Source organism: Durio zibethinus, chromosome 1 (assembly GCF_047325235.1).
Source record: "Durio zibethinus cultivar Kanyao isolate XHJ-2024 chromosome 1, ASM4732523v1, whole genome shotgun sequence".
NCBI classification, from domain to species: Eukaryota; Viridiplantae; Streptophyta; class Magnoliopsida; order Malvales; family Malvaceae; genus Durio; species Durio zibethinus.
The window spans coordinates 37455705-37483519 of record NC_143162.1 but is presented as its reverse complement, the minus strand read 5'-3'; the positions used below and the strand labels follow the sequence as shown (position 1 = coordinate 37483519).

General features: G+C 35.5%; 2 protein-coding genes across 2 annotated transcripts; one reads left to right on the top strand and one right to left on the bottom strand.

Moving 5' to 3' along the window:
• Nucleotides 1-12488: 12488 nt before the first annotated feature.
• Nucleotides 12489-13221, top strand: LOC149520622 (protein SMALL AUXIN UP-REGULATED RNA 51-like). Its single transcript, XM_089769053.1, has one exon. The coding sequence runs from the start codon at nucleotides 12597-12599 to the stop codon at nucleotides 12909-12911; it is 315 nt and encodes a 104-aa protein (XP_089625179.1). The 5' UTR covers nucleotides 12489-12596; the 3' UTR covers nucleotides 12912-13221.
• A 6981-nt stretch (nucleotides 13222-20202) lies between these two features.
• On the bottom strand, nucleotides 20203-27164 carry LOC149520621 (filament-like plant protein 4). The gene is made up of 6 exons (XM_089769049.1): nucleotides 26966-27164; nucleotides 25303-25449; nucleotides 24871-25090; nucleotides 22324-24778; nucleotides 22145-22202; nucleotides 20203-20995 (listed from the first exon to the last, which is right to left on the bottom strand). The coding sequence occupies exons 2-6, from the start codon at nucleotides 25426-25428 to the stop codon at nucleotides 20546-20548; spliced, it is 3309 nt and encodes a 1102-aa protein (XP_089625175.1). The 5' UTR covers nucleotides 25429-25449; nucleotides 26966-27164; the 3' UTR covers nucleotides 20203-20545.
• Nucleotides 27165-27815: the final 651 nt, after the last annotated feature.

Below are 27815 nucleotides of genomic sequence, written 5' to 3'. Positions count from 1 at the left end.
AATGCTCATATATGGAAGTTCGATCAGATTGCCTAGCTCGAGGACCACCAAATACCAAAGTCCTTAATATTATATACCAAGACATCTTCAAGCAAAGAGCTCTTTCGCCCTTTTTTCTTGGGGGGGGGGGTTTCAAATTAATCAAATATATTGTTTAATCGGTTAGGTTCATTTTTCTCGAAGAAAATTTTTTTGATTCGAGTTCTGTCGATAATCATTTGTTAAAATTATTTTGAATGCACGACCTGCAGTCACTTATTTTAGATTGTCAAATACGATACATCTTATCTTAATCTAAAAAATTAAAGAGCCTATTTACACCAAAATTTTCTTACAAAAAAATATATATTGTTTATTAATTCTAATATGTATGAACAACTTTAAATACCCAGATTGACTGGACTTCCTTTTATAGTAAAAAAATAGTTTAATAGTAGATTGAGAAATTAACAAATGTTGTTGAATATTATTCTTCAAGCACTTAGCCTGCCTATCATACAGGTCCCCTATTTCGTAGCGTTTCTATAACAAATTGAAGGAGAAGAGGGAAAATGCAGTAACAATTAGCAACATGCAAAAGACTGATAACTTGATTTGTCTACCATATAATAAAGCACATAAAAAAAAAAAAAAAGAAAGCAAGAAATAGAATTTGTGGAGCAACAAAAATGAAAAAACAAAAGGGGAAGAGAAGAATAAAAGTAATGGTATTCTTTTAGATCAAATTAAATCAAACAGTCAAATGTGCTATTAAAATTGTAGTCGAAGTGAGCAATAAAGGAATTTATGAGTACGATCAGATTAGATTTGTTCAATTTTATAAAAATTTTGTTTAATATTCAATTTGATTTGTTAGATTCAAAGAGATTCGAAATTTAAGAAATATATATTATTAATAATTTTAATATATACTTCTTAATTAAAACAAAATAAAAATATTTTTTATTAATAATTTAATATCTGGAACCGGACCGAGCAAAATTCGAACACAAAAATATATGTCTAAAATCTGACTAGAGTCAAATCAGACCTTCAAACCGAACAGATAAATGAACCAGTGAACAGCTGTAGTGAGCATGGGGTTTTGTTTGGGAATAGCCAAAGTCTTCATCTTTCTTGATATTTTTCAACACTGTGGTTCAGTGGGACATATTGTGTTCTCCAAAACTCTCCATTTCTTTTGTTAAGGTGTTTTGGATAATGCATGAAAGAGTCTTCAATTTTGTACGGTATGGTATGGCAGCAAAGCGTTGGTTGGAAATGTCACCTAATGCCTATGTATTGTCAAACTTTAACATAAGAAACCTTGGTTACAATTGTATTTGGAATACTATTACTATCGATAGGGTGTAACTATAACTTTGAACTTTGATCTAAGGGGTTGTTTTTCAGACACCAACTTTGACTAGTTATAGTCATGTTACTGCTAAGTTGAAATTGTTGATGGATTTTTTAGGATTAGATTGTAATATCAATGGGAAGAGAAATGAGATCATGCAGATTTATTTGACTGAAGCAAATTGTTACCTGGTTATGTATATGACAGGCAAAAAAAAAAAAGGGACAGAATTGCTGTTAACTTTGTGAGGTTATTGAACCCTGAAAACTCTTTGCAGATGAGATAAACTAATTGCAAGCATCTAAAACATCAACAGGAAATAACTGAATTACATGTTGAAATGATTTGAGTCGATAAGGCCATCAAAAACCTGTTAAAAGAAGCATGAAAGCTAGCACGTACATGCATGTGAATCACTGCTATTTCATCTGCAAATCGATTCTCGGAATCGCAAGCTCAAAAATTAAGATGGCCAAAGACCCACAGCGGCAATTCAGTACAGTCAAATTATTGACCTCTGAATTATAAAACAAGTATAGCTAAGGAAGAATTCGCCTTGGGAATTTCACATAATGTCCCTGCTTATTCATTCACTTGATCACATTTTCGCTCGTCAAATTTAAAGGTTGATAAAGGCATTGCTTCTCATATACAGCCTTGGTATTTTATATCTTCGAAATAATTATGAATGATCTCTTCACTTAAACATGTTTACAAGAGAAAATGCAATTAATTAACTTTCATAATGGGATTTTCAAAGCCTGAACAACAAAATGGAAATATGTGTCCAGTAAACCATGATGAAGGGGACAAAAGCAAAATAATTTTGACTTTGAAACTTGAAAATTAGCATCCCAAACAGAAAATTTTTGTTAAGAAAATGGGATCCAGCCTTATGTAATTGATTTTAGACCAATCAAAAGTCATGAGCTTTAGTTTTTTTTTTTACACAAAGCCCTAACTATTTAGTAAAAAAATGTGGGACTGTTTTAAAGTGGCGTCACAAACCCAAAAAAGAAAGAAAAAAAGCCAGAAACATAAAAAAATAAGAAGTGAGAGTTAGTTGAACGAAAGTTAATCTGCAGTTTGATTGAGCTGAAATTTTATCGGCAGGTTTATGATTCAGAGTTCTACATTCTTAATGTTGAAAATCAGGTTTAAAGCTCTCTAAGAACAAATTCAAGGTGTATTTGTTGAGTCACATTTTTTGTGAGATTTTTTCAATTGTCTCTCTCTAGTTGTTGATTAGTTATAGTTTTAACTAAAGAAGAACTTTGTATATATATATATATATTATTTGATAGTGAAGATTTTTCTAGTGGTTTGTGATTTTTTCCTCTATACCGGAGGGTTTTTCACGTAAATCTTGATATGTTTTATTTTTTGTGTTGTTGATTATTGATTGTTGTTTATTGTTGTGGGTTTATTGTGATATATTATTTCTACGTTGTTGTGCTTATTGCTTTAGGCCCAACAAGTGGTATCAAAGTGATGGTTATTTTGAAACATCGATACAGAAGTAGCCTAAGACATAAGCGAATTTAGTTTGATATCATGGAGGGAGATATAGGTTTCATGATAAAATTAATAGCATCAAATTATTCAGTTTGAAAGCCTATGATGGAAGATCATTTATACTGTAAAGATTTGTATGGGCAGGTATTGAGTGATTTGGCTAAACTTGCAAATATGAAAGATGAAAACTAAAATAAGTTAGGCAAAAAGACGCTGGCTATAATTAGAAAATTGGTTGATATCACCATGTTTCATCATGTAGCACAAGAGGCAGATACTTATATTGTTTGAGAAAAATCGATAGTATTGTATGAGAGAAAAACATGTATGAATAAAATTATATTTGTTAAAAGCTTACAACTTTACAGTACAGGGATGAATGATCTATTACAGAGCACTTGAGTGATTTTCAAGATATATTTAATCGGATGACTACTGTGGAGCTTAAGATGAATAATGAAATGAAGGCGTTGTTTCTTTTAGGTTCATTACCAAACAGCTAGAATATTTTAGTTGTGACGGTTCTTAATTCAGCTCTTGATTACAAAGTAATATTGGAGTTAGTAAAAGATAATATGCTTAATGTAAAAGCAAGATAAAAAGATGTAGACCTTAGGAATCAAGGTCTCCTCACAAAGAATAGGGGTAAAAACATCGATAGAGGTCAGAACTCAAAAAGTCGTAGTAAGTCTAAACATAAATCCAAGTTTAGAGATAAAGTAAAGTATTTTTATTATGGTAAAGCAGGTAATATAAAGTGACATTGTAAAATCTTGAAGCAAAAGCGAAAAGATGAGAAAGGTAAAAGTTCAGATGATAGCAATATTGCAGTAGTGAATTTAGATAGTGATTCAGTTATTTTGATTTATACACATAATGATTGTAATCGTGTTAGTGATCTCTATATTGAGTGGATAGTTAACACAGGAGCAACATATCATTATGTTCCTAAAAGAGAGTTATTTACAACTTACAAAGTAAGAGATTTTGGTTACACTAAGATGAGAAACAAAAGTGTATCACAGATTGTTGAAATTAGTGATATTATTGTACAACTAGTACAGGTTACATGTTAACTTTGAGGGATGTCAAGCATATTTCAAATATAAGAATGAACTTACTTGCTATTAATGTCCTTGATAAGGAGGGATATGAGAGTCGATAAAAGAATGGATAGTGAACGCTTCTCAAAAGATTTATGGTAGTTATAAAAAAAAAACTATGCTACACAATGTATAAAACATGATGCAATTAAACAGTATCTAGATAAATATCATTAAGGATAATGCTTTAGCAAATTTGTGATACAAGAGGCTGGCACATATGAGTGAGAAACGGTTATAGGTTTTAACAAGGCAGTTTCTCATTCCCTTAACTAAAAGTATATCTCTTGATTCATGTGATCATTATTTGTTTAGTAAGCATCGTAAAAAAAATAGATTAAAATTAATTTATTATATTGTATGTGGTCCCATTGAGGTTGAGTCACTAGGTGATAACAGATATTTTGTTACTTTTATTAATGATACTTCACGTAAAACTTGGGTATAGATGTTGAAAAACAAAACTCAAGTATTTCAGTATTTTTAAAAACTTTATGCCATGGTAGAAAGGATGATAGAGTTGCCCTTGAAGTATATTCAAACTGATAATGATAGAGAATACACATTCAAAGACTTTGAAAAATACTGTTCAAAATATAAGATCGGGTATGAGATAACAAAACCTAGAACACTGTAACATAATATTGTAGCTGAAAGGACGAATCGCACAATTGTAGAAAAAGTCATATATATGTTGAAGATGAGAAAATTACCAAAGCCATTATGGGGTGAAACAATCAACATAGCTTGTTATTTGCTTAACAGATCACCATAAGTTCTTTTAGGTTTTGACATTTTAGAAAAAGTGTAGACAGGAAAAGATGCTTTATACTCTCACTTGAAAGTTTTCAGATATAAAGTATTCATGTACGTGCCGAAAAAGCAGAAGTAAAAACTTGATAGAAAAAGTATGTTGAATGGGTGCTTAGTAGATTTAACATGCAACATGTTAAATTAGTTAGCAGTCTATTTACCAACCATTTTCATCCGAGTAAAAAATATTGTCCGGTGTCTAAGGAATAGCAGCTAGTTATGTTTAGTATTCCTTATTCTTTTATAATCGGTTCTTTAATGTATCTTATGATTTATACGCGACCTAATATTGCTCATGCAGTTAGTGTAATGAGCAAATTTTTTTCTAATTTGAGAAAGATTCACTAAGAATTTGTGAAATAGATTTTCAGATATTTAAGGGGTACCTAAAAAATGTGCTTGGGTTATGGAGTTTCATAACTAGTTCTAGAAGGGTTTACTGATGCTAACATGACAGGTGATCTTTATGGTAAAAAATTTACTTTAGGATATTTGTTTACTTTTGTAGGAAGAATTGTGTCTTGACAGTCTAAGTTACAGAAGTGTGTTGCTTTATCAACTTCAGAGGTTGAGTATATTGTAGCAACCGAAGCAGGTAAAAAAATATTTTGGATAAAATATATTTTTCTTAAATTGGGGTTGAACCAAAAAGAGTATGTGATATTTTGTGATAACCAGAATGCTTTAGATTTGAGTAAGAATGCTATGCACTATGCTAGAACAAAACACATTGATGTTAGATATCACTGATTATGTTCAATGACTGAGGACCAGCAAATGCTGTTGGAAAAAATCTATACTGATGAGTATGTAGCAGATATGTTAACTAAGATACTTCTCAGGGAAAAGCTTAAGCTCTGCAATAACTTGACTGGAATGAGTTTCTTGGCCAAGTTAAGTTTCAAATGAAACTGCTATGGTGTGAATCTCCTCCTAATGGGGCTGAAAGGGGAGATTGTTGAAAAATGGGGTCCAGCCCCATGTAATTGATTTTCGACCAATCAAAGGCCATAGGCCTTGATCTTTTTTTTTTTTACACAGAGCTTTAGCTACTTAATAAAAAGAGATATGGCTATTTTAAAGTGGCATCACAAACCAAGAAAAGAAAGAAGAAAAGCCAAAAAAGTATAAAGAGAAGGAAAAAAGAGAGAATTAGTTGATTAGAAGTCGATCCGTGATCCGATTGAGCTGAAATTTGTCATTAGGTTTATAATTCAAAGTTCTACATTCTGAATGGTAAAGATCAAGTTTGAAACTCTCTATGAACAAATCTAAGGTGTATTTATTAAGTCATCTATTTGATGAGATTTCTCCAATTATCTCTCTCTAGTTATTGATTAGTTATAGTTTTAATCAGAGAAAAACTTTGTATATCTATTATTTGATAATGAAGATTTTTTTGATGATTCGTGATTTTTTCTCTACATAAGAAGGTTTTCTATATAAATCTTAGTGTATTTCTTTTTACATTGTTAATTATTGATTATTATTTATTACTGTAAATTTATTACGATATATTACTTTCGCGTTGTTATATTTTTTTCTTTGAGTCCAACAATTTTCACTTAATGGATAGCAAGAAAGCAAGCTGGCATGGCTTGTTCAGAAATCAGAAGTTACATATTGCTGTAGCACTAAATGTCAAGAAAATGTTGTACTACTGCAGATTTCCATTTTTCTCCAAGGCAAAGGATATGAATCCGAGAAGGAGTTTAAAAGTAAATGTAAGAATAGGAAACATAGGCAATTGAAGAGGTCGGGTGTCATGAGCCACCCTTGTATAGGGCCATGACCGGGCCTTAGGTTGCTATGAGCCACCCATGTATAGGGCCATGATCGGGTAGATCGCTTGTACTAGGAAAAGTGTTCCCATTTCAAACATTGTAACGGTTACTGATAGCATAGCTCTAAAAGTTTTAAGGCTCTTTAGGGGGGGTGAGCCGACAGCGTAGTGTTAGGCTGTCTCACCAGGTACTATGCGAGCTTAGGCCACCCACCAAGGGCTACCCCCTGGCCCTGGTGACGGTGAGAGGTCCCGATGTATGATTCTCGTTTATAATAAAATTCACCCCAATTGAATGCCCGATTGTTACCTCAATGCATTTTTTTCTTTCTCGATGTGAATGTGCCTTGTTATGTGTGTATGCTTGAGATTGACCTCGATATATTGTGCCTTATTGTGAATGCTTGAGACTAACCATGGTTTATGGTTATTTGTTCAGATATCGATCTATTGAAGGTTGACTTGGGTGGAAGCGTCCATTCAAGTGTCGTACGGGCTAGTGCTTGTTGAGAGAAAGCTTAGTCCATGACACGTGGTATCAGAGCACGGTTGAGAAGTGCTAGAAAAATGGATGAGATGGCCACAAGTGGTGGATCGGATCATCAACAGAGAATTGAGGAACTTGAGGCCGCGGTGGTCTTAATGAAAACTCATATGGTGACGAAAGACCGAGTGAGGGAGATCGAGACAACCCAGCAGGAGTTATCCGATACTCTTCATAATGTGAGCGAAGAGGCTAGAGATGCCTTGAACATTCTCCAAAAGGAGTTTGAGGAGCTCAGGGCCTAGGTGAGCATCCTACAAATGGCTGTGGCCAGATCGAGTTCGAGCTCGATGGACAGGGGACAAAGGCCCAAGGTGCCGGAGTCTCGATGCTATGAGGGGACAAGGGATGCTAAGAAACTTGAAAATTTCTTGTTTGACATGAAACAATACTTCTGAGCTGTACACACAAGTTCAGAGGAAAATAAGGTAACAATGGCGTCGATGTACCTCGCAGGGGATGCCAAGCTGTGGTGGCTCTCCAAGTTTGTCGATGACGAGTGCCTGATTAAGACTTGGACGGATCTGAAGCGAGAACTGAAAAACCAGTTTTTTTCGGAGAATGTGGAGTATATGGCTCGAAGAAGACTTCGAGAGTTGGTGCAAACCGGAACGGTGCGAGAGTTCGTAAGGAACTTTTCTACCATGATGCTGGTTATTCGTGACATGTTCGAAAAGGACAAGATGTTCTATTTTCTTGAGGGCTCAAGCCTTGGGCGAAGACAGAACTATAAAGACAGAAAGTGCAAGATGTGGCCATGGCCATGGCTGCAGCGAAACGTCTTTATGATTACAATGATGGCTCCTTAAAATAGAAAAATCCTCCATCAACTGACAATAGCTTTAACTTTGGGAGTGGGGGAAAGACGACTAGGTTAGATCGACCCTTCAGTGGGGGATCAGACAGGAGGTCTTTTGGTCGAGATAGCACCCAGCCCAAGACAAACAGCGCATGAATTTTCAAGCTTAGGCAACCGCTAGCTTGCTTTATTTGTAAGGGGCCGCATCGAGTGGCTGAATGCCCATACCGAGGAGCCTTTAATGCTTTAAGGACCTCATCTCAAGAGTTCGTAAAAGTGCCAGAGAGCGTTGAAGAAGCTGAAGAAGAGCCAGCCAGGATGGGCTCAATAAGGTTCCTCAATGCCCTTTGTACCCAATTAAACACTATAAAAAAAGAACAGAGTAGAGGCTTGATGTACGTAAACTTGACGATAAATGAGAAAGCCACCAAGGCCATGGTGGATACGGGTGCAACCGACACTTTCATCATACCAAAAAAAGTAAAAATGTGTGGTCTTCAGATTAGTAAAGACTGTGGACGAATGAAGGCGGTCAATTCGCCAGCCTTTACGATCAGTGGAAGCTCCAAAAGTGTGACAACCCGATTGGGGCCATAGGAAGGGAAGGTAGACTTCACAGTCTCCCCTATGGATGACTTTGATGTCGTTCTCAGATTGGACTTTATGACATTGGCTCAAGCGATCCCTATCCCCGCTGCTAGCTGCTTGTTGTTTTTAGGGGAACACCCATGTGTGGTGCCAGCCAATATCTTGCCAAATAGTGGGAAGAAAATGATTTCGACTTTACAATTCAAGAAAGGGGTAAAAAGAGGGGAACCCTCTTTTGTGGCCATACCGATCTACAAAGAAGGGTTAGAAGTAGAACCAATACCCGATGACGTGAAGAGAGTGTTGGAAGAATTCGGAAAGGTGATGCCAGAGATGTTGCCCAAGGTTTTACCCTCTCGACGAGCAGTGGACCACGAAATTGAGCTCTTCCCAAGAGCAAAACCCCCTGCTAGAGCTCCCTATCGCATGGCCCCGCCAGAGTTGGTCGAGCTGAAAAAATAGTTAGATGAGCTTCTACAAGTCGGGTTCATCCGACCATCAAAGGCTCTTTTCGGAGTGCCAGTACTATTCCAAAAGAAGAATGATGGAAGTTTACACTTATGTGTTGACTACAGGGCCCTGAACAAAGTCACCGTAAGAAACAAATATCCTATCCCGCTTATAGCAGACTTATTTGACCAATTGAGCTGGGCCAAGCACTTTTCCAAACTGGACCTGAGATTGGATACCATCAGGTCAGAATCGTTGAGGGAGATGAGCCAAAAACCACCTGTGTAACACGGTATGGCGCATTTAAATTTCTTGTTATGCCCTTTGGACTGACCAATGCTCCTGCCACATTTTGTACATTGATGAATCAGGTGTTCCATGACTACCTTGATGAATTTGTAGTCATTTATTTAGACGATATAGTGGTGTACAGCTTCACCTTAGAAGAACATCAAGAACACCTACATCGGGTATTTAAAAGGCTGTAAGACCACCGATTATATGTAAAAAAAGAGAAATACGCGTTTGTTCAGACCCAAATCCACTTTCTCGGTCACATTGTCGAACATGACCATATTCAAATGGACATGAAAAAGGTTAGGGCCATCAAGGAGTGGACAACACCAAAGAATGTTAGTGAACTCCATTCATTTTTGGGACTAGCCAACTATTATAAAAAGTTTATGGAAGGGTACTCTCACAAGACCACGGCCCTCACGGAGTTATTGAAGAAGGAGCATAAATGGTGTTGGACCAACGAGTGCCAAGAGGCCTTTGAGAGATTGAAAGATGCTATTATGAAAGATCCCATCTTAGCTCTCTCCGATATTGAAAAGTCCTTTGAAGTTCAGACGGATGCATCAAATTTTGCTATTGGAGGTATGCTTTTACAACAATATCACCCGGTAGCATTTGAAAGCAGGAAGCTAAGTGAAGCGGAGAGGAAATATATGACCTAGAAAAAAGAGCTCCTGGCGATGGTTCATTGATTAAGGGCTTGGCGACATTACTTGTTGGGTTCACACTTTGTCGTGAAGACGGATAATGTAGCCGTTAGCCACTTTCTCACCCAACCAAGGCTTACGGTGAAACAAGCTAGGTGGCAAAAATTTTTAACGGAGTTCGACTTTCACCTTGAGCATACCGCTGAAAAGACCAATCAAGTGGCGGATGCATTGAGCAGACGACCAGAGTTGGCAGCCCTCAGAAGAATGGCCCCAATGGCAACTAGTAGAGCCACTACGGACATTCATAAGTTAATTGGAGATCATCTAGGGAAAGACCCGTAAGCCTGTGCCATCTTGAAGCTAGTAGAAGAAGGGAAGTCCAAATACTTCTGGCAAAAAAATGGTGTCTTGTGGACCAAGGGGCCTCGAGTGTTTGTGCCGAGAGCAGGAGGGCTGAGACAGATGTTGATGAGGGAATGCCATGACACCCCATGGGCGGGACACCCAGGCTGGCAATGCACTTTAGCGTTACTAAAACAGGGATACTATTGGCCCTACATGCAACAAGATGTGATGGACTACACGAAGACTTACCTCATTTGCCAACAAGATAAAGTCAAAAAGAGGAAACCTGCGGGCATGCTGGAATCACTATCGGTACCCACCAAACCGTGGGAAAGCATCTCTCTCGATTTCATTTCGAACCTACCCAAGGTTGGGGATCTTGAAACTATCTTGGTGGTAATTGATCGGTTCTCCAAGTATGCCACATTCATTCCCGCTCACAAGTATTGTACAGCAGAAGACACAGCTCGACTATTGTTCAAACATGTGGTCAAATATTGGGGCCTTCCTCAAAACATCGTCAGTGATAGAGATCCGAGATTCACGGGGTCCTTTTAGAGGGAACTTTTCAAGATTTTAGGGTCCCAACTCAACATCTCTTCGAGCTACCATCCTCAGACTGATGGCTAAACGAAACATTTCAATGGATTATTGGAGGAATATTTGAGGTACTTTGTCCAAACCAACCAAAAGGACTGGCCTTCATTATTGGACATTGCTCAACTCTGCTTTAATTCCAACAAGAGCTCTTCCACTAACAAGAGCCTATTTGAGGTGGTCACCGGACAACTACGAAGGCTACCCCACACTTCTTTGAAACAATATGGAGGAAAGAATTTGAGAGCTTTCAACTTCAGCAAGGAGTGGAAACAAAACACAGAGATTGCACAAGCTTACCTGGAGAAGGCATCAAAGCGGATGAAAAAATAGGCAGACAAGAATCACAGAGCTCAGCAATTCCAAGTTGGTGATTTGGTTCTGGTCTGACTAGTTCCAGAACAAATCAGGTTCTTAAGAAAGAGAGATCGTAGACTGGTGCGCAAATATGAAGGTCCAGTAAGGGTCATTTCCAAGGTGAGGAACGCTTCTTACAAAATTGACCCACCAAAGTGGATGAAGGTGCACACAGTATTTCATGTAAGTAACTTGAAGCCTTTCCATGCAGATCTTACAGATATTAGCCGAAAGGAGCCAACCAGAGTCGCCATCACCATGAAGCCACCCTCAAAGCGTCGAGTCGAAGAGATCTTAGTCGATAGGGAAACCAAGATATCTCAAAAACTAGTTCGAGAATACTTAGTGAAGTGGGAGGGCTTAAGATTAGAAGAAACCAGTTGGGAGAGAGAACACGACCTCCAGAGATTTCAAAAGAAGATTGAAGAATTTCAAGCCAGCAAGTCGACGAGGACGTCGATAGAATAGGTGGGGGAGGATGTCATGAGCCACCCTTGTATAGGGCCATGATCGGGACTTAGGTTGCCATGAGCCACCCATGTATAGGGCCATGACCGGGTAGATCCCTTGTGCTAGGAAAAGTGTCCCCATTTCAAACATTGTAACGGTTACTGGTAGCATAGCTCTAAAAGTTCTAAGGCTCTTTAAGGGGGTGAGCCAACAGCGTAGTATTGGGCTGTCTCACCGGGTGCTATACGAGCTTAGGCCACCCACCAAGGGCTGCCCCCTGGCCCTGGTGACAGTGGGAGGTCCCGATGTATGATTCCCGTTTATAATAAAATTTATCCCGATTGAATGTCCAATTGTTGCCTCGATGCATTTTTTTTTCTCGATGTGAATGTGCCTTGTTGTGTGTGTATGCTTGAAATTAATCTCGATATATTGTGCCTTATTGTGAATGCTTGAGACTAACCATGGTTTATGATTATTTGTTCAGATATTGATCTATTGAAGGCTGACTTAAATGAAAACGTCCATTCAAGTGCCGCATGAGCTAGTGCTTGCGGAGAGAAAGTTTAGTCCGTGACACTGGGCTAGTTCTCCAATAATAAAGTACAGTAGTATTGGGAAGAATTGCATTGGTTGAAGCCCAGAGAGAGAAAGCGACCATGACGTCCTTTGGGAGGGCAACAAGGGGGTGTCATCCCAACGGGGTTGCCTTTCAGGATGTCCTGTGAGTCCACACAGATGACAGACCCCAAAAGCAAACACCCATGGTCTGTCCTTTGTCCCCACAACCCCACATGACTTTGTTTCTCTCTTTCAAATTCTATTAGCTCACCATATATACCCCTCCCAACCCTCTTAACTCTTTCACACCAGCTCCCTGAACTCTTCTCTCTTGCTCTTTCCTCCTCTCAAATCCAAAGAAAAATCTCTCATCTCTCTCCCTTTTATCCCATTTGCAAAGAAAAAATGGCTATCGGGAAATCAAACAAATTGCCTCAAACAGCAGTTATCAAGCAAATTCTGAAAAGATGCTCCAGCTTAGGAAAGAAACAAAGCTGTGATGAACAAGGACTCCCTTTGGATGTCCCAAAAGGTCATTTTGTTGTATATGTTGGTGAAAACAGAAGCAGATACATTGTTCCCATCTCTTTCTTGACCCGACCGGAGTTTCAAAGCTTGCTTCATCAAGCTGAAGAAGAATTTGGTTTTGATCACGACATGGGGCTCACCATTCCTTGTGAAGAAGTCGTTTTCCAGTCTCTAACATCCATGCTCAAATGAAAAGCTAAGGCCGGTTAATATTTAGGCTTAATGAAACTATATTTTTGGAGAAGATGATTAAGATGAAGCCGCTTCATTGCTTCTCTGATTAGATTTTCTCCTCTTTTTTCTTTTTACCGAGTTGTTTAAACTCCGACCCAAAAACCCATGAATATTATTTAGTGTATCTGGGTTTTAGATTTGTAAATCTGAGAAAGTTTGAAAATTTTCCTCACTGAGGTGTGGGTTGTACATCAACTACCAATGTATCCCGTGAGAGAACTAATATCAAGGATTTTGGGGTTGCCCATTACCCCTTTTTATTTTATTTTGTTTGCATCTTTGTTCTCACATGCTCTCTCGATCTCTCTCTTGCACGCACGAGCACAAAGGCGCAGCAGGAGAGGCACACGCACACCAGTTTCCAGGGTTTTGTCTCTTAGCTTTCAGTTTTTTTTTTTTTTTTATGTTTCTGGTTAACTCAACAGTTTAGCCGTTAACGACTGTTAAAAAAAACCATATCCAACATACAGCTCATTGGAATGTTTTGCCAGAGATTAACCCAAAAACTCATCAAACCAAAACAAAAACATTAAGACAGGAGAAAAAAGGTTAAAAATAAAGGTAATTTGCTTTGATTCTGGTTACAATCTGAAACACCGGATTTTTTTTTCCTTACGATTGTACATTTGTAAGCCAAAAGTACTTCTTTCCATTGGTCATTTCCAACTTCCAATCCTATGCAAGTTTCAGTTCTTTGTCCCACAACATGTGCAGAGTCTTGTCTGCAGCATCTTGGAGTCTGTAAAATATTTTAATCTGTTCCGCCATTTATTTTCACTTGATTGCCTGAAAAACCCACTTTCAACACTCATCTTGACTGATCATTTAATGTCTTCCTTCAAATTAGTCAAAAAAGCTTAAACCACAATAGTGATCAATCAACATCCATCTAGGATTGGCATGTGATGGGGGCCCACAAAGAAGAAATCCCGTTTATAAAGTCAAGTGGTTGACCCACAAATTGAACGGCTTAGATTGCAGACGAATTTTTTTTAGCTACAAAACAGCAATATAAAGTCTTCCTCATTGGGTACTGATTTGGTGCAGTCATTAAATGATGGGATTAGTATATTCCACTAAACTGCATTCCTTGTGGTCCATCATCTAATCTAATCTAATACAAACAAAATTCCAAACTCTTATTATTTTTATGTAATGGACCACCTCCTATTATTATAGTAAATAATAATAATAATAATGTACCGTACTTACCGGACACGATCAACCTTAGATGGCAATGGAGTAATCCATCAATCAATGCCTTGCTTAGGCTGTTTTGGCTTTTTGTTTAGGTATAGATAAAAGAGTGTCCAAACTCTTAAATAAAATGCTAAAACATTACCTACAGGTCTTTAGTCCTGTTGATAAGAAAAATAAATTTTTGTTAATTAATATTTAATTTTTGTAAAAAAATTTAAAAATAATTTAAATAGATCATATTAATACAAAAAATGTATTTTTAAAATTGCCGAAAAAATAAACAGAACTTGACTGTATTAAAAATAGTAAAAGGTTTTTCTTGCCATGGTATTAAAGAAATATGATAAATTTATTTTTTTTTCAAATTATTATAAAAAATCAAATATTATATTTATATAATGAATTACATAATTAAATAATTAAATCTACATATAATAAGATTTAAATTTAGAAATTCAACATTTTAGGGTTGGGGTTAGTTTAAATGCTTATATAAATATAAAGGATCCGTTGGATTTTATTTAAGGATTAATGGATCCGGCCGTTGGTGGGTAGAGTGCGGTTATTGGTTGATGTATATAGGCTTCGGCTTAGGGTACTAGGCTTCATTTTACGAAGTGCGGTGCGGTGTCTTTTAATTAATTCTAAAGAGAGCACTCTTTTTTATTTAGAGATCTTTTAACATTAATAATCAATTTAAATTTCGATTAATTTAAAATTAAATTTTATAAAAAATAATTTTTTTAAATTTAATATTTTATTTATAAAATTCAAAATCAAACTTTTTTTTACCTAAGGAAACTCTCTTTTCAATTCATGAAAAAAGCTTTTCAATTTCTTGAAAAAACTGTAATATCATGACGTCGGACAATCTTAATAATTAATTGGTATATTATTTTTGCTTATAAAAAAATGGAAAAAAAAAAAAGGAGACAACTTTTTTCTTTGAAAATTTGCTGTGATCTTTGACCACAACTTTACACAGAGCTCTCTGAGTCTCTCTCCATTAGTGCAATTTATTATTGTTAATTATAATAAATTTTTTAATTAAAGTCTCTTGGTAAAAGAACAGGGCTCCTCCCTGGGTAGCTACGACTTTTCAGAAGTAGCTCTAACTCAGTAGGTAAGACGATAACATGACAAAACAGTTTCCTGTTTATCTTCTTCACTGAATCAGGTTTAATCTTGGTTATTTAAGTACGCATCCAATCATGGACTCACATGCAAATTACGTTTTCCAAATCATACTATAACATATACGATACGTTAAACCTAGCCCTCATGTCCCACGTCAACATATTTTAGTTTGCCATCTGTTTTACTCAAGCCAATATTGGACTTAGTTTTATCTATACCTAAATATTATTTTGTATAGAAAATATTAATAGTTATTTTAATGATAATATGGTGAAAGTGATATTAAAAAATATATAATTTGCTTAAAAAACATGATTAATGCATTATCTTCTTTTAAGTTTAATGAAAATAATACATTAATTGTAAAACCTTTTTTAAATAATATTTGAGTCTGACTCAGCTAAAAATGAGCAAGCTTAGTACATGAATTAATTAGTACAAATCAACCCACAATTTCAGCTTCTGTCTTCTTCATCTGACTAATTAATATACATGAATTAACTAAATAATGCATATAATCTTGAGTAGTAATAGGTTAAAATTGGCTTGAAATATTCTAACTAAAAAATAAAAGTACACTCCATAATTGTTTCTAAGAATGAGGGACCATCATCAATAAAACTCTTGACATGAAGACAAAGGCTCAGTGGTTCACATGTATAATAGTATGGTGGGTGAGAGATGCTATGACCTTTCGAATCTGTTTTAGCTAGAAAAAGGTTAGATTCAAATCTTATGAGTAATAAATTACAGTGGCTGAAATTTGTTTTTTATACTTTATATACTTCCATGTCATTTCGATGTTTTTTTTCCTGGTTAATTCATGCTTAATCTTGTTTCCTTTAGTCCCTTTAGTTCTTTCTAAAAGTAGGGTTTACTTCCGAATAGAATATCTGTCATTTGTTTACTCAAATTTTTATGTCCATAAACCCTCAAATTCAAGATAATAATTTTTTGAAAATTTTATAATTTTAAACATTACATAATAATATGAAATAATATAAAAATAATTTAAATTTTACAAAAAAATAAATGAATAAAAAAATGTGTTTTGTCATTTTTATTTTTAATGTATCAATATAAATTATAATATAATAATTTTTATATTTTATATGAAACAGACACAATATAAATAAACAAATTATCATATTTGTTCATATCATTCATGGAAAAGGAAAATCCTTCGATGTTAATCTTTTTAAGTTTTGCAGCTGCCATTTGTTTCAAAGGACAAAGCGCACGTAATTAATGGATAAAAATGGTTTAAAACCAATTGCTTAACAGCAAAGATCAACTCAATAGTGTGATAAAAGACAATACTAATTAGTATAAACATCAAAAGTGTGATCAATCATGATATCATATAATCAAAATTTTAAGTATATTGGTAAAGCTAATAATAGAAAGGGTTTGGATTATAATTAGCAGAATTCCAAGTGATTGCATCGAATCAAGTGGTTACAATGTCACATTATGCTTAAATATTCTACATGATTGAAGTCATATACTTTTTCGATAAATCTTGAAAGATTGATATTGATTAACTTATTTAATTAATCAAAAGCTAATCTCTCCTTTAATGGTGGGAGGTGAACCTGAACCTTCTTGTATATAATCACCATTAAACTACTAGATTAAGTGAAAGCCAATATAAAATTACAACAAAAGCAGTGATTGAAAAAAAGGGTTTCAATCAGATATATATATGAGAGAGAGATAGAAAGAGAAATCATGTGGGTAAAAAAACTCCTAAAACCTCACAAGATTATTATATCATATCATGGATTCCCTTCATTTTGTTTTTGGGCCGACAATGGTTGAAAAGCTTTATTTTCCAATTATCAGATATCCCTGCCATCAAATCAAACCGATTTGAAGGCAAAGTTTTTATTCACTCAAGCATGAAATTCAAAGAAATTAGCAAATGTAGAAACTTCTACGACTCTTCCACATGATGAGGGACCTAATCATAATCCCAGCTGAGAACGTTTTCAATACGCAACTTCATTTAGGAGAAAAGTTTAAAAAAGAAAAAAGAAAGAAAAAGAATCTGAATTATTGGAGGCTAGAACAAAAAAATCCAACAGGGAACCAATGACAAGTTGACGATAAAGATTTAATGAAGTTTGCATGGCTGATATTATTCATCTATGCCACATTCTATGATGTTGGCTACTTCCAGCAGCTCCACTCAATGTTGTTATTTCACTGTTTTTCAATTGTCTCGCTAAAAATATTTTCAAAGTTTTCAAGTCAGAATTTTAGGGGTTTGACAAGGAAAGGCCAATACGTTAGAAGCTGGGCTTTGCTGGAGGGTTGACACGATGGGTGGTTCAACAATCTGTGGGTGTTTCTTATTTATTTGAGATTTAGCCATGGCCTGCCGCCGTGCCGCAAGTTTTATATATCTCGATCAGCTAAGCTTTTCATTTTATAATAAAGCTTTCCAACTTAGTTTCTATAATTTATGTATTTATGCTATATAAAATATTAAAAAATTATATTATATTTTATATAAAAATTTTGTATTATAATTCATGTAAACATAAAAATATAAAAAAATTTATTAAATTTTTTTATAAATTTTATATATATTTTTTTTATTTTTACGTCGTATTTAAAATTATCAGTTACAACTTGAAAACGCAACTAAAATCTTTGATTCCTACCAACAAGGATGGTTGGATGGAAAATATCCTCTCACTATTACTCAAACATATCTCTGGATATATTGGGATGACTATTTCTAAACAATACCCATCTTTTTACAGTAAATATCAAATTTTATCCAGGCATATTTCAATCAAAATCTTTGATAAAAGCAAATATATGCTATAGATTTACATATGAAAATGAAAAAGATTAATTCACACGTGAGTCTAGTTGAATACCTTGCCAAAAGTAAGGAATATTAATTAATTTAGGTAATTATTGAAAATCTTAAATGTGAAAAGTAATTAAATACTAATAAGTTATTGGTTTAATTGGTCAGATTCTTTTTTTTCAATAAAAAGGTTTTGAATTCGAATCCTATCGATGATCATTTGTTAGAGTCATCTCGAATGCACGATTTGCAATCACCTGTCTTAAACTGTCGGCATATCTTATCTTGATCTAGAGGAATAAACAGTCTATATATCTCCAGATTTTTCTTACAAAAAAAAGTAATTAAATGAAAACATTGGATAAACAGATTTATGATCTGAATATGTCGCAAATTCTTATCGATTACTTGCTAGCATTTTATAAGAAAATACGTTTGACTGGGAACCAGTACCAACCAACCTCAGAAAGTTGAAATCTTGGTTTGACTCCTATTTCTGTATAGTGTACATGCACAGTGGAGATAGCATGGGTGATTTATATATATATATATATATATATATATATATATATAGTTTGAAAATGAAAATTGTTTGAAGCTCAATTCTCTTGGGTCAACCTAGACAATAAACTACTTTAATAATATCTTTAAAAAAAAAAAAATCATACTGAATTGAAATTTTCCTGTCTATGATGCATTATTATGCATGTGGAGGATAGAAACAATATTTATAGAATTCTAACCAAAATATTCTTCAACAAATTAATTTAAGTATATATTTATCCATAATATTCTGTCTTTGGATGGGTCTTCAATTCTATTGGGTTTTTGTACTTGTTTCTATATTAATAATGTTGGACTCTTCGAAATAATCCACAGGAAAGATAATTGGCTAGTCTTTTTATCAAAGATAAAATTTAATTTTATTATGATAATTTAATTGAAAATTAAATCCTAATTAATTATCTAATAAATTGGATATAAGAAGTATTGTTTCAATTGAAAAATATATAAAGGACAACTAGTACTTAATATAGAAATTAAAGCACATATATAGTAATGGGATGAAAAGTTGGGATTGGATTGTGCTGACCGTCTAACTAACAGCTCAAAGATTGATAACCAGACATACATCCATGATTTCAGAATGCAGTTGGGTCTGAAACAGCATGCCATTTCTTCTAGCTTGAGCAACTTGACTTTGAACATCTACACCAAAACAAAGCAAGGAACATGCATCGATAAACCATTGCTATAACGTGTGTTGGACAAAGTTTTTCACAATTAATAATGCATCAGGTAACAACCAGAATCAGTTTGAATATTAATACTTGTTGCATGCCCTTCTTTTCTAGGGAAGTCGGCTATGGGCCTGTACTTGCTTGGTCGTCAAGAATAGAGCAAAGAAAAGCAGCCTTTGGCTTGTTAGAATGAGTTTGCATTTTTCACGACACCTAATATATAAGTTGGAGAAATTCTGGAAAATTTTTTATTTGTTTTTGGGTGTTCTTTTTTTTTTATCCGATGTGGAATGCTTAAATATATACATCCAAAAGGGATAAGATATCCTGACATTTTAGTCAAGTTGTTTAATCTCCTGGAATGAAAAGATCTGAATAGATAGAAACATCCTAAACCAAATTTGGATCAAGTATCAAAGCTGGAGTTTTGAAGTGGGAGCAAAAGAGGACATGAGAGGGGACCAAAATCTGTAATGCAAATAGCCATTGCAATTTGCAAACCATCAATATAGAACTGCTTCTCCCATTCTTCATCCCTAGTAAATTTTAGGTAGACCAGGACAAAAATGGAACAGGCTGAAATGGTACTCTCTCATCTCTGGATGGCCTGAGCCCTTTTGGTTTTACAGTTGAGCCCATTAAACCTGCAAATAATCTGTCAAAACCTTTTTCAAGAAAAGATTCTTAAAAATTGTTGGAGGATAAGACAAGGGAAAACATTGGTATACCTCTGTCAATAACCACACAATTTAGAGCCATAAATTTATTGAAAGAAATTCTTTCTCTGCTCATTGGTTTCTTGAAATAAATAAATGGAAGATCATAATCGTTTACTGAAACTGCCACATACAATAATATCTAAAATATATTGAACAGTTTAGAACTATATTGTCACATTCACTTGGGCAAATTACAAAGGGAATATTGAAGGGAGAGGAGAAAAATATAACAGATATGGATACCATATACAGTCATTAGTTACAAAATTACTTTGACGTCCAAAAAGCATCACTTCACAATCTGACTGACACCCAAGAAAAGACTTCAACTGAGCTAAAAAAGTGAAACCCACTGATAAAGTGGTTCTAGCATCAAATAAGGAGTATGAAGTTTTTCTTAACTTTGATTCTTCTAGTTATTAGTAAGTGGACTCCTCATTCATCAACCTTTATGACTACGAGTTTGCAGGCTTAATGACCATTCTTCCCTTTGGAGGAAAAGAATCTGCTAAAGCCTCGTGATTGTTTCTCTGGCGTTGGGGTAGAAGAGGAAGATGATGAGCTTGACATGGTGGACTTGTGTTTTTGATTATTGGAATTGATTGGTGATCTCAAAAGGTTTGATTCGGTATCAGATGGGCTGCATGGCGTGTTAAATGACCCCATGGGGGACTCTGCACCTGTTCTGCATGCATTGCCAGAAGCTGCAGTGTCCATCTCTGCCTGATCCAAGTCCTGCAAGTTCACGCCGATGGTAGTGGGTCCATCCTCACGGAAACCTTCACCCTTTTGGCTCCTCTCGCTGTATGGTGATCCCATCATATCTGTCTGAGGACGGAAAGCTTTCAATTGCTTGCCAAGAAGGAATATGGTTTCTTGACACTCTGCTAGTTTCTCTGCTGCGGCTGCTAATTCTTTCTCCTGCGATTGACAGAAACAATCTCAAGTCAGGCGTTTTATATTTGATTAAGCCTATCAACAAACTACAGAGAGCAAGAAGCGTGACGAGCAATTGTGGAATAAAATTAGAACCTTAAAGGAGGAAGAATGAATTGTGTCAAGGTTGCAAATAAGAAAACCTTTGCTAAGATCAATATGGATTTTTCTGCATAAATTACTTTCGAAACGGTCATATATTTGTTGGTTAGTGTGATTCCCATTAACCATGACCATTTTCAACACTAAAATATGCTAGGTGTCAATTGATCATTAATAACTTTAGCAGCAAATTTTTTTCTGCCTAAATCCTATACCAGCATCTGCTTTATACCAATAACAATAAATGGCTAAGGTGAATATATAAATATTAAAGGAGCAGAAATTAACCATTTATTGACAACCTATTTATTAGGTGCGATGGATGTGTTTAACTAGAGCCTACACGGGGGAAGAAAGATTAGGTTGCCACTGATGTTCACTGAGAGAGTAGTTATATACTTGTATTGTTAACAAGCTTAGGTTTTATGTCCTAATAATTAGTTTAAAACTTGGGGTGCACTTGGATGGCTGGTGGGAATCCCTCCCACTGGCTATTTGAACGAAGCCTCAGTGCCCCCCAAGAGAAGCTCTTAAAATGTTTATTATTGGCCTTCTTTGATAATTTATATGTTATTTCCATGTTACAGTTAAAAGGAATTATTCTAGCTACACACTTTTAACATATTAAAGCAGCAAAAACAATGTATAAATGAGCACAAAGTTTCAATGACAAATCTGTAACACAAGACTATACAACTTAATAAAAGTGAACCTACCTTTATCTAAAATTCAAATTCATGTGAATGGAACTAAAGTTCAAAAATCCCTCCATATTATCAGCTTTTAAAAACAATGGGAGCATGGAATTTTCAAAGGTAATAATTTATCTGTCAATGTTTTTGGAAGCTACCATATGGACTTTGTTTATAGTAGATTCTTTTTTCAGGAAAACGCCTCTGATAGGGACAATGTAAAAGTATTTTGCTGCCCTTTGATGCATAGGTATTAGGTATTTGTAAACACTAATATTACATTTTAAAGTGGGTCTGGAAAGACCAATTTTAAGAAACACAAGATGAAATATAGCCTCACCTGCTTGCTTTTGAGGTCATCATTGGCTGCTGAAGAACAAACAGAACAGTTCTCATTCCTAAAAGTGATGGAAAACAATTATGTTAAGAGTAATTATATGTAAATGCACTGGCATATAGAATCACACAACAATTAGTTGGTAGTAACTCTACATCATATGAAAAAAGTTCAATGCTTACCTTTGCAATTGCTCTTCTAGTTCCTTGCATCTGGTTAAAGCATCACAATGACTTCTCTTTTCATCTTGAAGCTCATTCTCCAGAGTTTCTATTTTTACCTGGAGAAGGTTCACCTCAGTCTCTAACTCCTCTGCACGTGTTTCAAGTGATCTATAAGACTCTGCCATGCACTTGAGCTGTGTCTCAGCCAAGCTGTTTGACTTTTGAGCAGAAACCAATTGCGATTTAGCTTCTGCTAGAAGCTTCTCAGTTTCATGTAACTGAGACTTAGTAATCTCCAGATTTTCAGTACATCGAGAAAGATCCATTGCCATGTTGTCTTTCTCCAACTTCAATTCCTCGAACTCTTCTGAAGAGAATTTGCTCGATTGTGTTGATCCATATTTTGAGATAAGGTTTCCATCATCAGGAACCTCAGGATTGGAAGTTGGATTTGAAATGTGGGCACAACCATTTTGATATATTCCTCCTGATGAATCCTTTTGAGTTACCTTATTCTCTGGTAAAGCAACCTTATCTATGCAATCAGGACTATTGATTTCCACTTCATTACCCTTGTAGCCGAGCACATTGAATCTTAGTTCACTGGCTTTGGCTAAAACAGTAGAAAGATCGAAAATGAAATCATCCAAACTTACATTGCTGCATAAGGCCTTGTTGTAGGTGACAGAGAACTCATCAATTTTGTGGCTTAATCCGTTGCCATCAGAAGATATGTCGTAAAATGCCCTTGCTTCTTTGCCCAGGGTCAGTACAAAGTCATGAATCTGGGAAATTGCAGCAGCTAATTCTTGACTGATAATTTGCATAGTTTCTGAAGTCATCTTATCACCTGGGGACATAGCAATTTCCTTCTCTGAAGTTAAGCTACCATCTCCAGGATAAGCCTGCCCGTTGCATGTGCCATCAGAGCTGTGCGCTGCCTCAGAGATACCATTTACAGAGTGCTGGTTTAGGGTATAATGTGCATCCTGCACAGCACAGTTGATGTCCTCCAGAATTTTCTGCACATCAGCATCCTTAGACATTGATTTAACCACCAAAGAGAGCCTTGTTCGAAGCTTCATAATAGGGAATTTATCTTCATCAGATTCAGGATACACTACTGACAAATCCATATTAGAAGGTACATGATTTGCTGATGGAGATAGATCATGCTGCTTTTCAGATTGGAGTTCCTTGCAAGAAATCTCTCCTGAAGCATCACCATTAACAGTTTTAGATATCTTATTGTTGGTACAATCTGAAATGGTGATTGCACCATTTGCAGTTGAATCATTTGAAGAACATGCCAACTTCTCCATCTCAAGAAAGTCATCCATAAGGTCCAAGTGCTTTGCATTTTCGGTTTTGTTTGACTTTTCAGAGCTCTTTTCCTTCTTGAATTGAGAGAGCTCAGAGACCAAAGATGTTGCCTGTGACTCAGCACAGCTCCTGTCATCATCATTTCCATCTTCAGACACAGAAGCCACACTTGGTGGATTGCTAGCATTTTGACTTGAGTAAACTTCTGCAGGAATCTGAACAATTGATTTTGAGGGACTTCTATGCTGGTTGCTGATGGCAAGTTGAGCTTCTAAAGTCTGAAGCGTGCTAGACGTCTTAGCACACATATTCCTCGAAGCCAGTAGTTCACTGTTACGCTTTGCCAAAGCTTCCTTCAGCATCTTCGTTTCTTCTTCCATTGCCAATAAACGTTCCGTGAGAAACTCATTCTCTTTATGGACTTTCTGTGCATTGTCAAGAGAAAAGTCAGTCACTGTGGACATGTGTGGGGTAGAAGGCCGTACAGGAGACCTTTTTAGTCGAGTATCTCCATAATCCCGTCCTAAACTCTCAACCTCTAGCTTCATTTGGGCAAGTGCAGCAGGTCCCGGCAACTTTTTCCGCACAAGACCACGTAGTCTTTGACACTCTGCTTCTAGCTTTGCTATCTTTTTAACACCCTCCATATGCTGCTTGTTAGCTACTTCTGCAGACCTCATGCTCATATTCTTTTCTTCATTACGAATTTCTAACTCTTTTGAAACTACATGGAGTTCATATTTTAATGAATTTATATCCCTTTCACATGATTCAATATTACCCTTCAGAAGTTCAATCTCAGCTTCAGCTTTTGATTTTTCTTCACTAAGCTTGATCAGCATGTTAGAACGCTCTTGCAAAGATCTTGAAATTGCAGCATTTTCAGCTTCAAACTTGAGAAGCTCTTGATCTAAATTAGCTATCTTCGCTTCAAGCTCAAGCTTAATCTTTTCACATTGCTTATTTTTGCTAATTACCACATCTTGCAACTTCTGTTCGTGTTCTTCTTTCAGATTTCGAATTTGCCGCATACACTCTTTAAGAGCACCATCTAAATGTGATGCCTTATCTTCAGCAGTGAGCTTCAAAAGCGTAATAGATTCCAGATGATTTTTTAATGCCAGGGCCTCTGCTTCAGCCTTTTCCCAGCCTACAGCAAAACCATCCGATCGAAAAAAATTCAGATCAAGATTAATTGCAGGATCTTTATTCTTAAATTTGAATGCTTGAGAATAGACAAACCTGAGACTGCTTCTTCTGCAACTTTAGTGTGCTGTTTCACCAGGTCTTCCTTGTTAGTAATCTCTAAATTGGCTGCAGAGAGCTGTTCATTCAAGTCCTCAATCTCATCCTCTAATGTCTGAACTTGTTCCTCATATGTTTTCACTTGATTTTCCAAACCAGTGAGATGTGAATATGATTCCACAGAAATTTGAACATATTTTGGTTTTTTGTAGATATCCTGTTCAACCAAAAAATAATCAGAAAACTAATAAAATAGCTAAAACAGTTTTAGATGATAGGCAGATCCAGATCTCTGCTCTGGCTGAGACAATATAGTTTGAATTAAAATCCAAAATTTTTAAAAAATAACATAACTAAATAAAAGTAAAATTCTCCAATAAAGCATGTTTTATGTATTTTAGTTAAGTAAAATTTAGTAGAAAACTGAACCTGATCAGCTTGAGATGCAGCTGAAGCCAAAGTAGCAGCAGCAGCATCTGCCTCAGCAGCAGCGGCAGCAGTGGCTTTATCAGCTTTGTCAGATGATTTTTTCTTCCAAGGCCAACGGCGGTCCATCACTTAAAATCCCTTTATTACCTAATTCAAGAAGGCCATATAATTTGTGAAAAAAAAATACAAAAAAAAAAAGACACTAAGTAAAGCAGTTATATCTAGAAAATAGAGACATCACAGCCTCCCTCCAACCCAGAAAAAAATATTATATGACTAAAAGTACATATATTGCAGCCACCTGACTGAGACCATATTATGAATATTACTCTCAGATAGGTTTCCACAATAGTATTTCTGATTGAAATGAAAAGAATTTCCAAACCAATTTCTTAGAGCACATTCAAAGACCATAAAAACATAAACAATGTTGGGTGACAGCTAGTTGCTTCTATATTCAGTTAGTAAAACACAGAGTTCAAATAAACCAAGTGCCTTTAGAGACTTTGAAGCAACCCTCCCAAAGACTAATACCAAATCTTATAAATTCAAGAAGAAATAACAAGAATTAAAGAAAAAAATTCAATTAAGAATGGGGGGCCGTTGAGATATGAAACAGCAAGTTGACAGCCAATCATCAGATGGGTAGCATTTCTTTAACATTGCATGATGGAATAATTTTTCCGTCCACATACACCAAACTATTAATTGTCTCTTATTTATTGTCACCGAGAATCCAAAGAACAAACTCTCAATTTTTGTTCTGTATTTGACATTTCATTTTCTTTTTTCTGGTTTAGATAATCAGTGAACTAGAATTCACTTTGACCAAATCAAGTAATAACACAGCCGTGAGAATCCAAATCTTTCTTTCCTTTCATCCTACATTTTCTCAGCCACCAAACAACCTAATATGAATAAAAAACTGCAACGCATATTGTATGATTAAGAATGAAGAACAAAAAGGTGATAGAATTAAGACAAGCCCTCAATTTAGAATTGAAAAGAGAAAGGAAAAAAAGGGCATCGAGTAACATCCATTGTCTTATATGTAAATACAAATCTAATGCTTTAGATTGAAACATGTAAGATCGTCACTGTTTCAAGTGTTGCAAATTGAATCAGATGAAATTGCATTTTCAAGCCAACCAAGTTCATCAATGGCTCAAGTTCAAATGCAAAAGATCCAATCACAAAGCTAAAGATCTTAGAATCAAAACCTCGATTCATATCAACTAAACCAGATAGATTTCGATTGGAAATATACATAAGTCAATGAGATTTACAGGAGCGAAGCTGAGAGAAAGAGTATGAAAAACTGGAGAGAAACAGAACATGAAAAAGGCTTGAAATGGAAGAAATCCGAAAACAGGAAACCGCACCGACAAAAAAAAAAAAGAAAAAACCTTAAGAGAGAAAGGAAACGTTTTACTCTGTATAAAACCTGACACATGCCTTACAATAAAAAAAAAACCAAAACAGAAACAAGCTAAGTGCAGAAATAAAAACAAGAAACAGAATCTGTTTTCCATTTTCACTCACTTCTACTGTACTCACACCAGTAGCATTCATCAGTTAAAAAAAAAAAAACTAAATAAATCAATCAAACAAATGAACAGAAGAAAGTTTTTTTTTTTCACATTATTACAAAAACTTGACTTACCTTCAGAAATGTTGCTTTCTACAGGGAGTTTTGAATATGAACGAAGAGTTGTTTGAGATTTAAAGATTAAGATCCAATTTTATGTTGTTTTTCATTTTCTCCTTTTTTTGGTTAATGTTCAGGTTTTGAGAAAGAGAAAGAAGTGGTGGCAGTTGCGGTGTAAGAAACGAAGGAGAGGAGGAAATGGTGGGAGGAGGGCAGGGGAACTGGTGGTGGAGTTGGGTGTCACTTAAAAGGCAAGACGATTGCAACAAAGACAAAGAATATTTGGTTTTTTTTTTTTTTTTAAATCCTCGAAACCCGTTTTTATTTACGTTCTGAAATTATGGTTATAGATAATTTGACGATAAGACGAAATTGCCCTGAGCAAAAGCAACAGAATGACAAGGGAGTCTGCACTCTTGTGCTAGAAGCGACGGCTGAGCTGGATCCAATATTTGGAAAGCAGTGTCTTCTGTTTTTGTGTTTTGTATAATGTTACGACTTTTGGACCACCGTCACTACTAACTACAGCTCATAAGGTTTAATAAGTAAGTTTTGTCTGCTACCATGCTCCGGCGCTGCATCTGCCGCCATGCTTCAGCATATCTCCACCGTTCATTTTCAGTATGTTTGCATTTAAGACATGTAATTTAATGTTTGGGTGTCTTTGATCTAGACCCGGATGCAGATTGTTGTCTTGTGAATGATTATTGTTTGGTGATCTAGATTGATTAAATGCTACCCTCTAATCTCTGATTTAGGGGGAACACAATAATGTTGGCATTACTTTGCCTAAAAAATCTAGACCCAAGAAAAATGAACTTCCTAATCTTGATAATTAACAATCCATTAATTAGATTTTCTATCG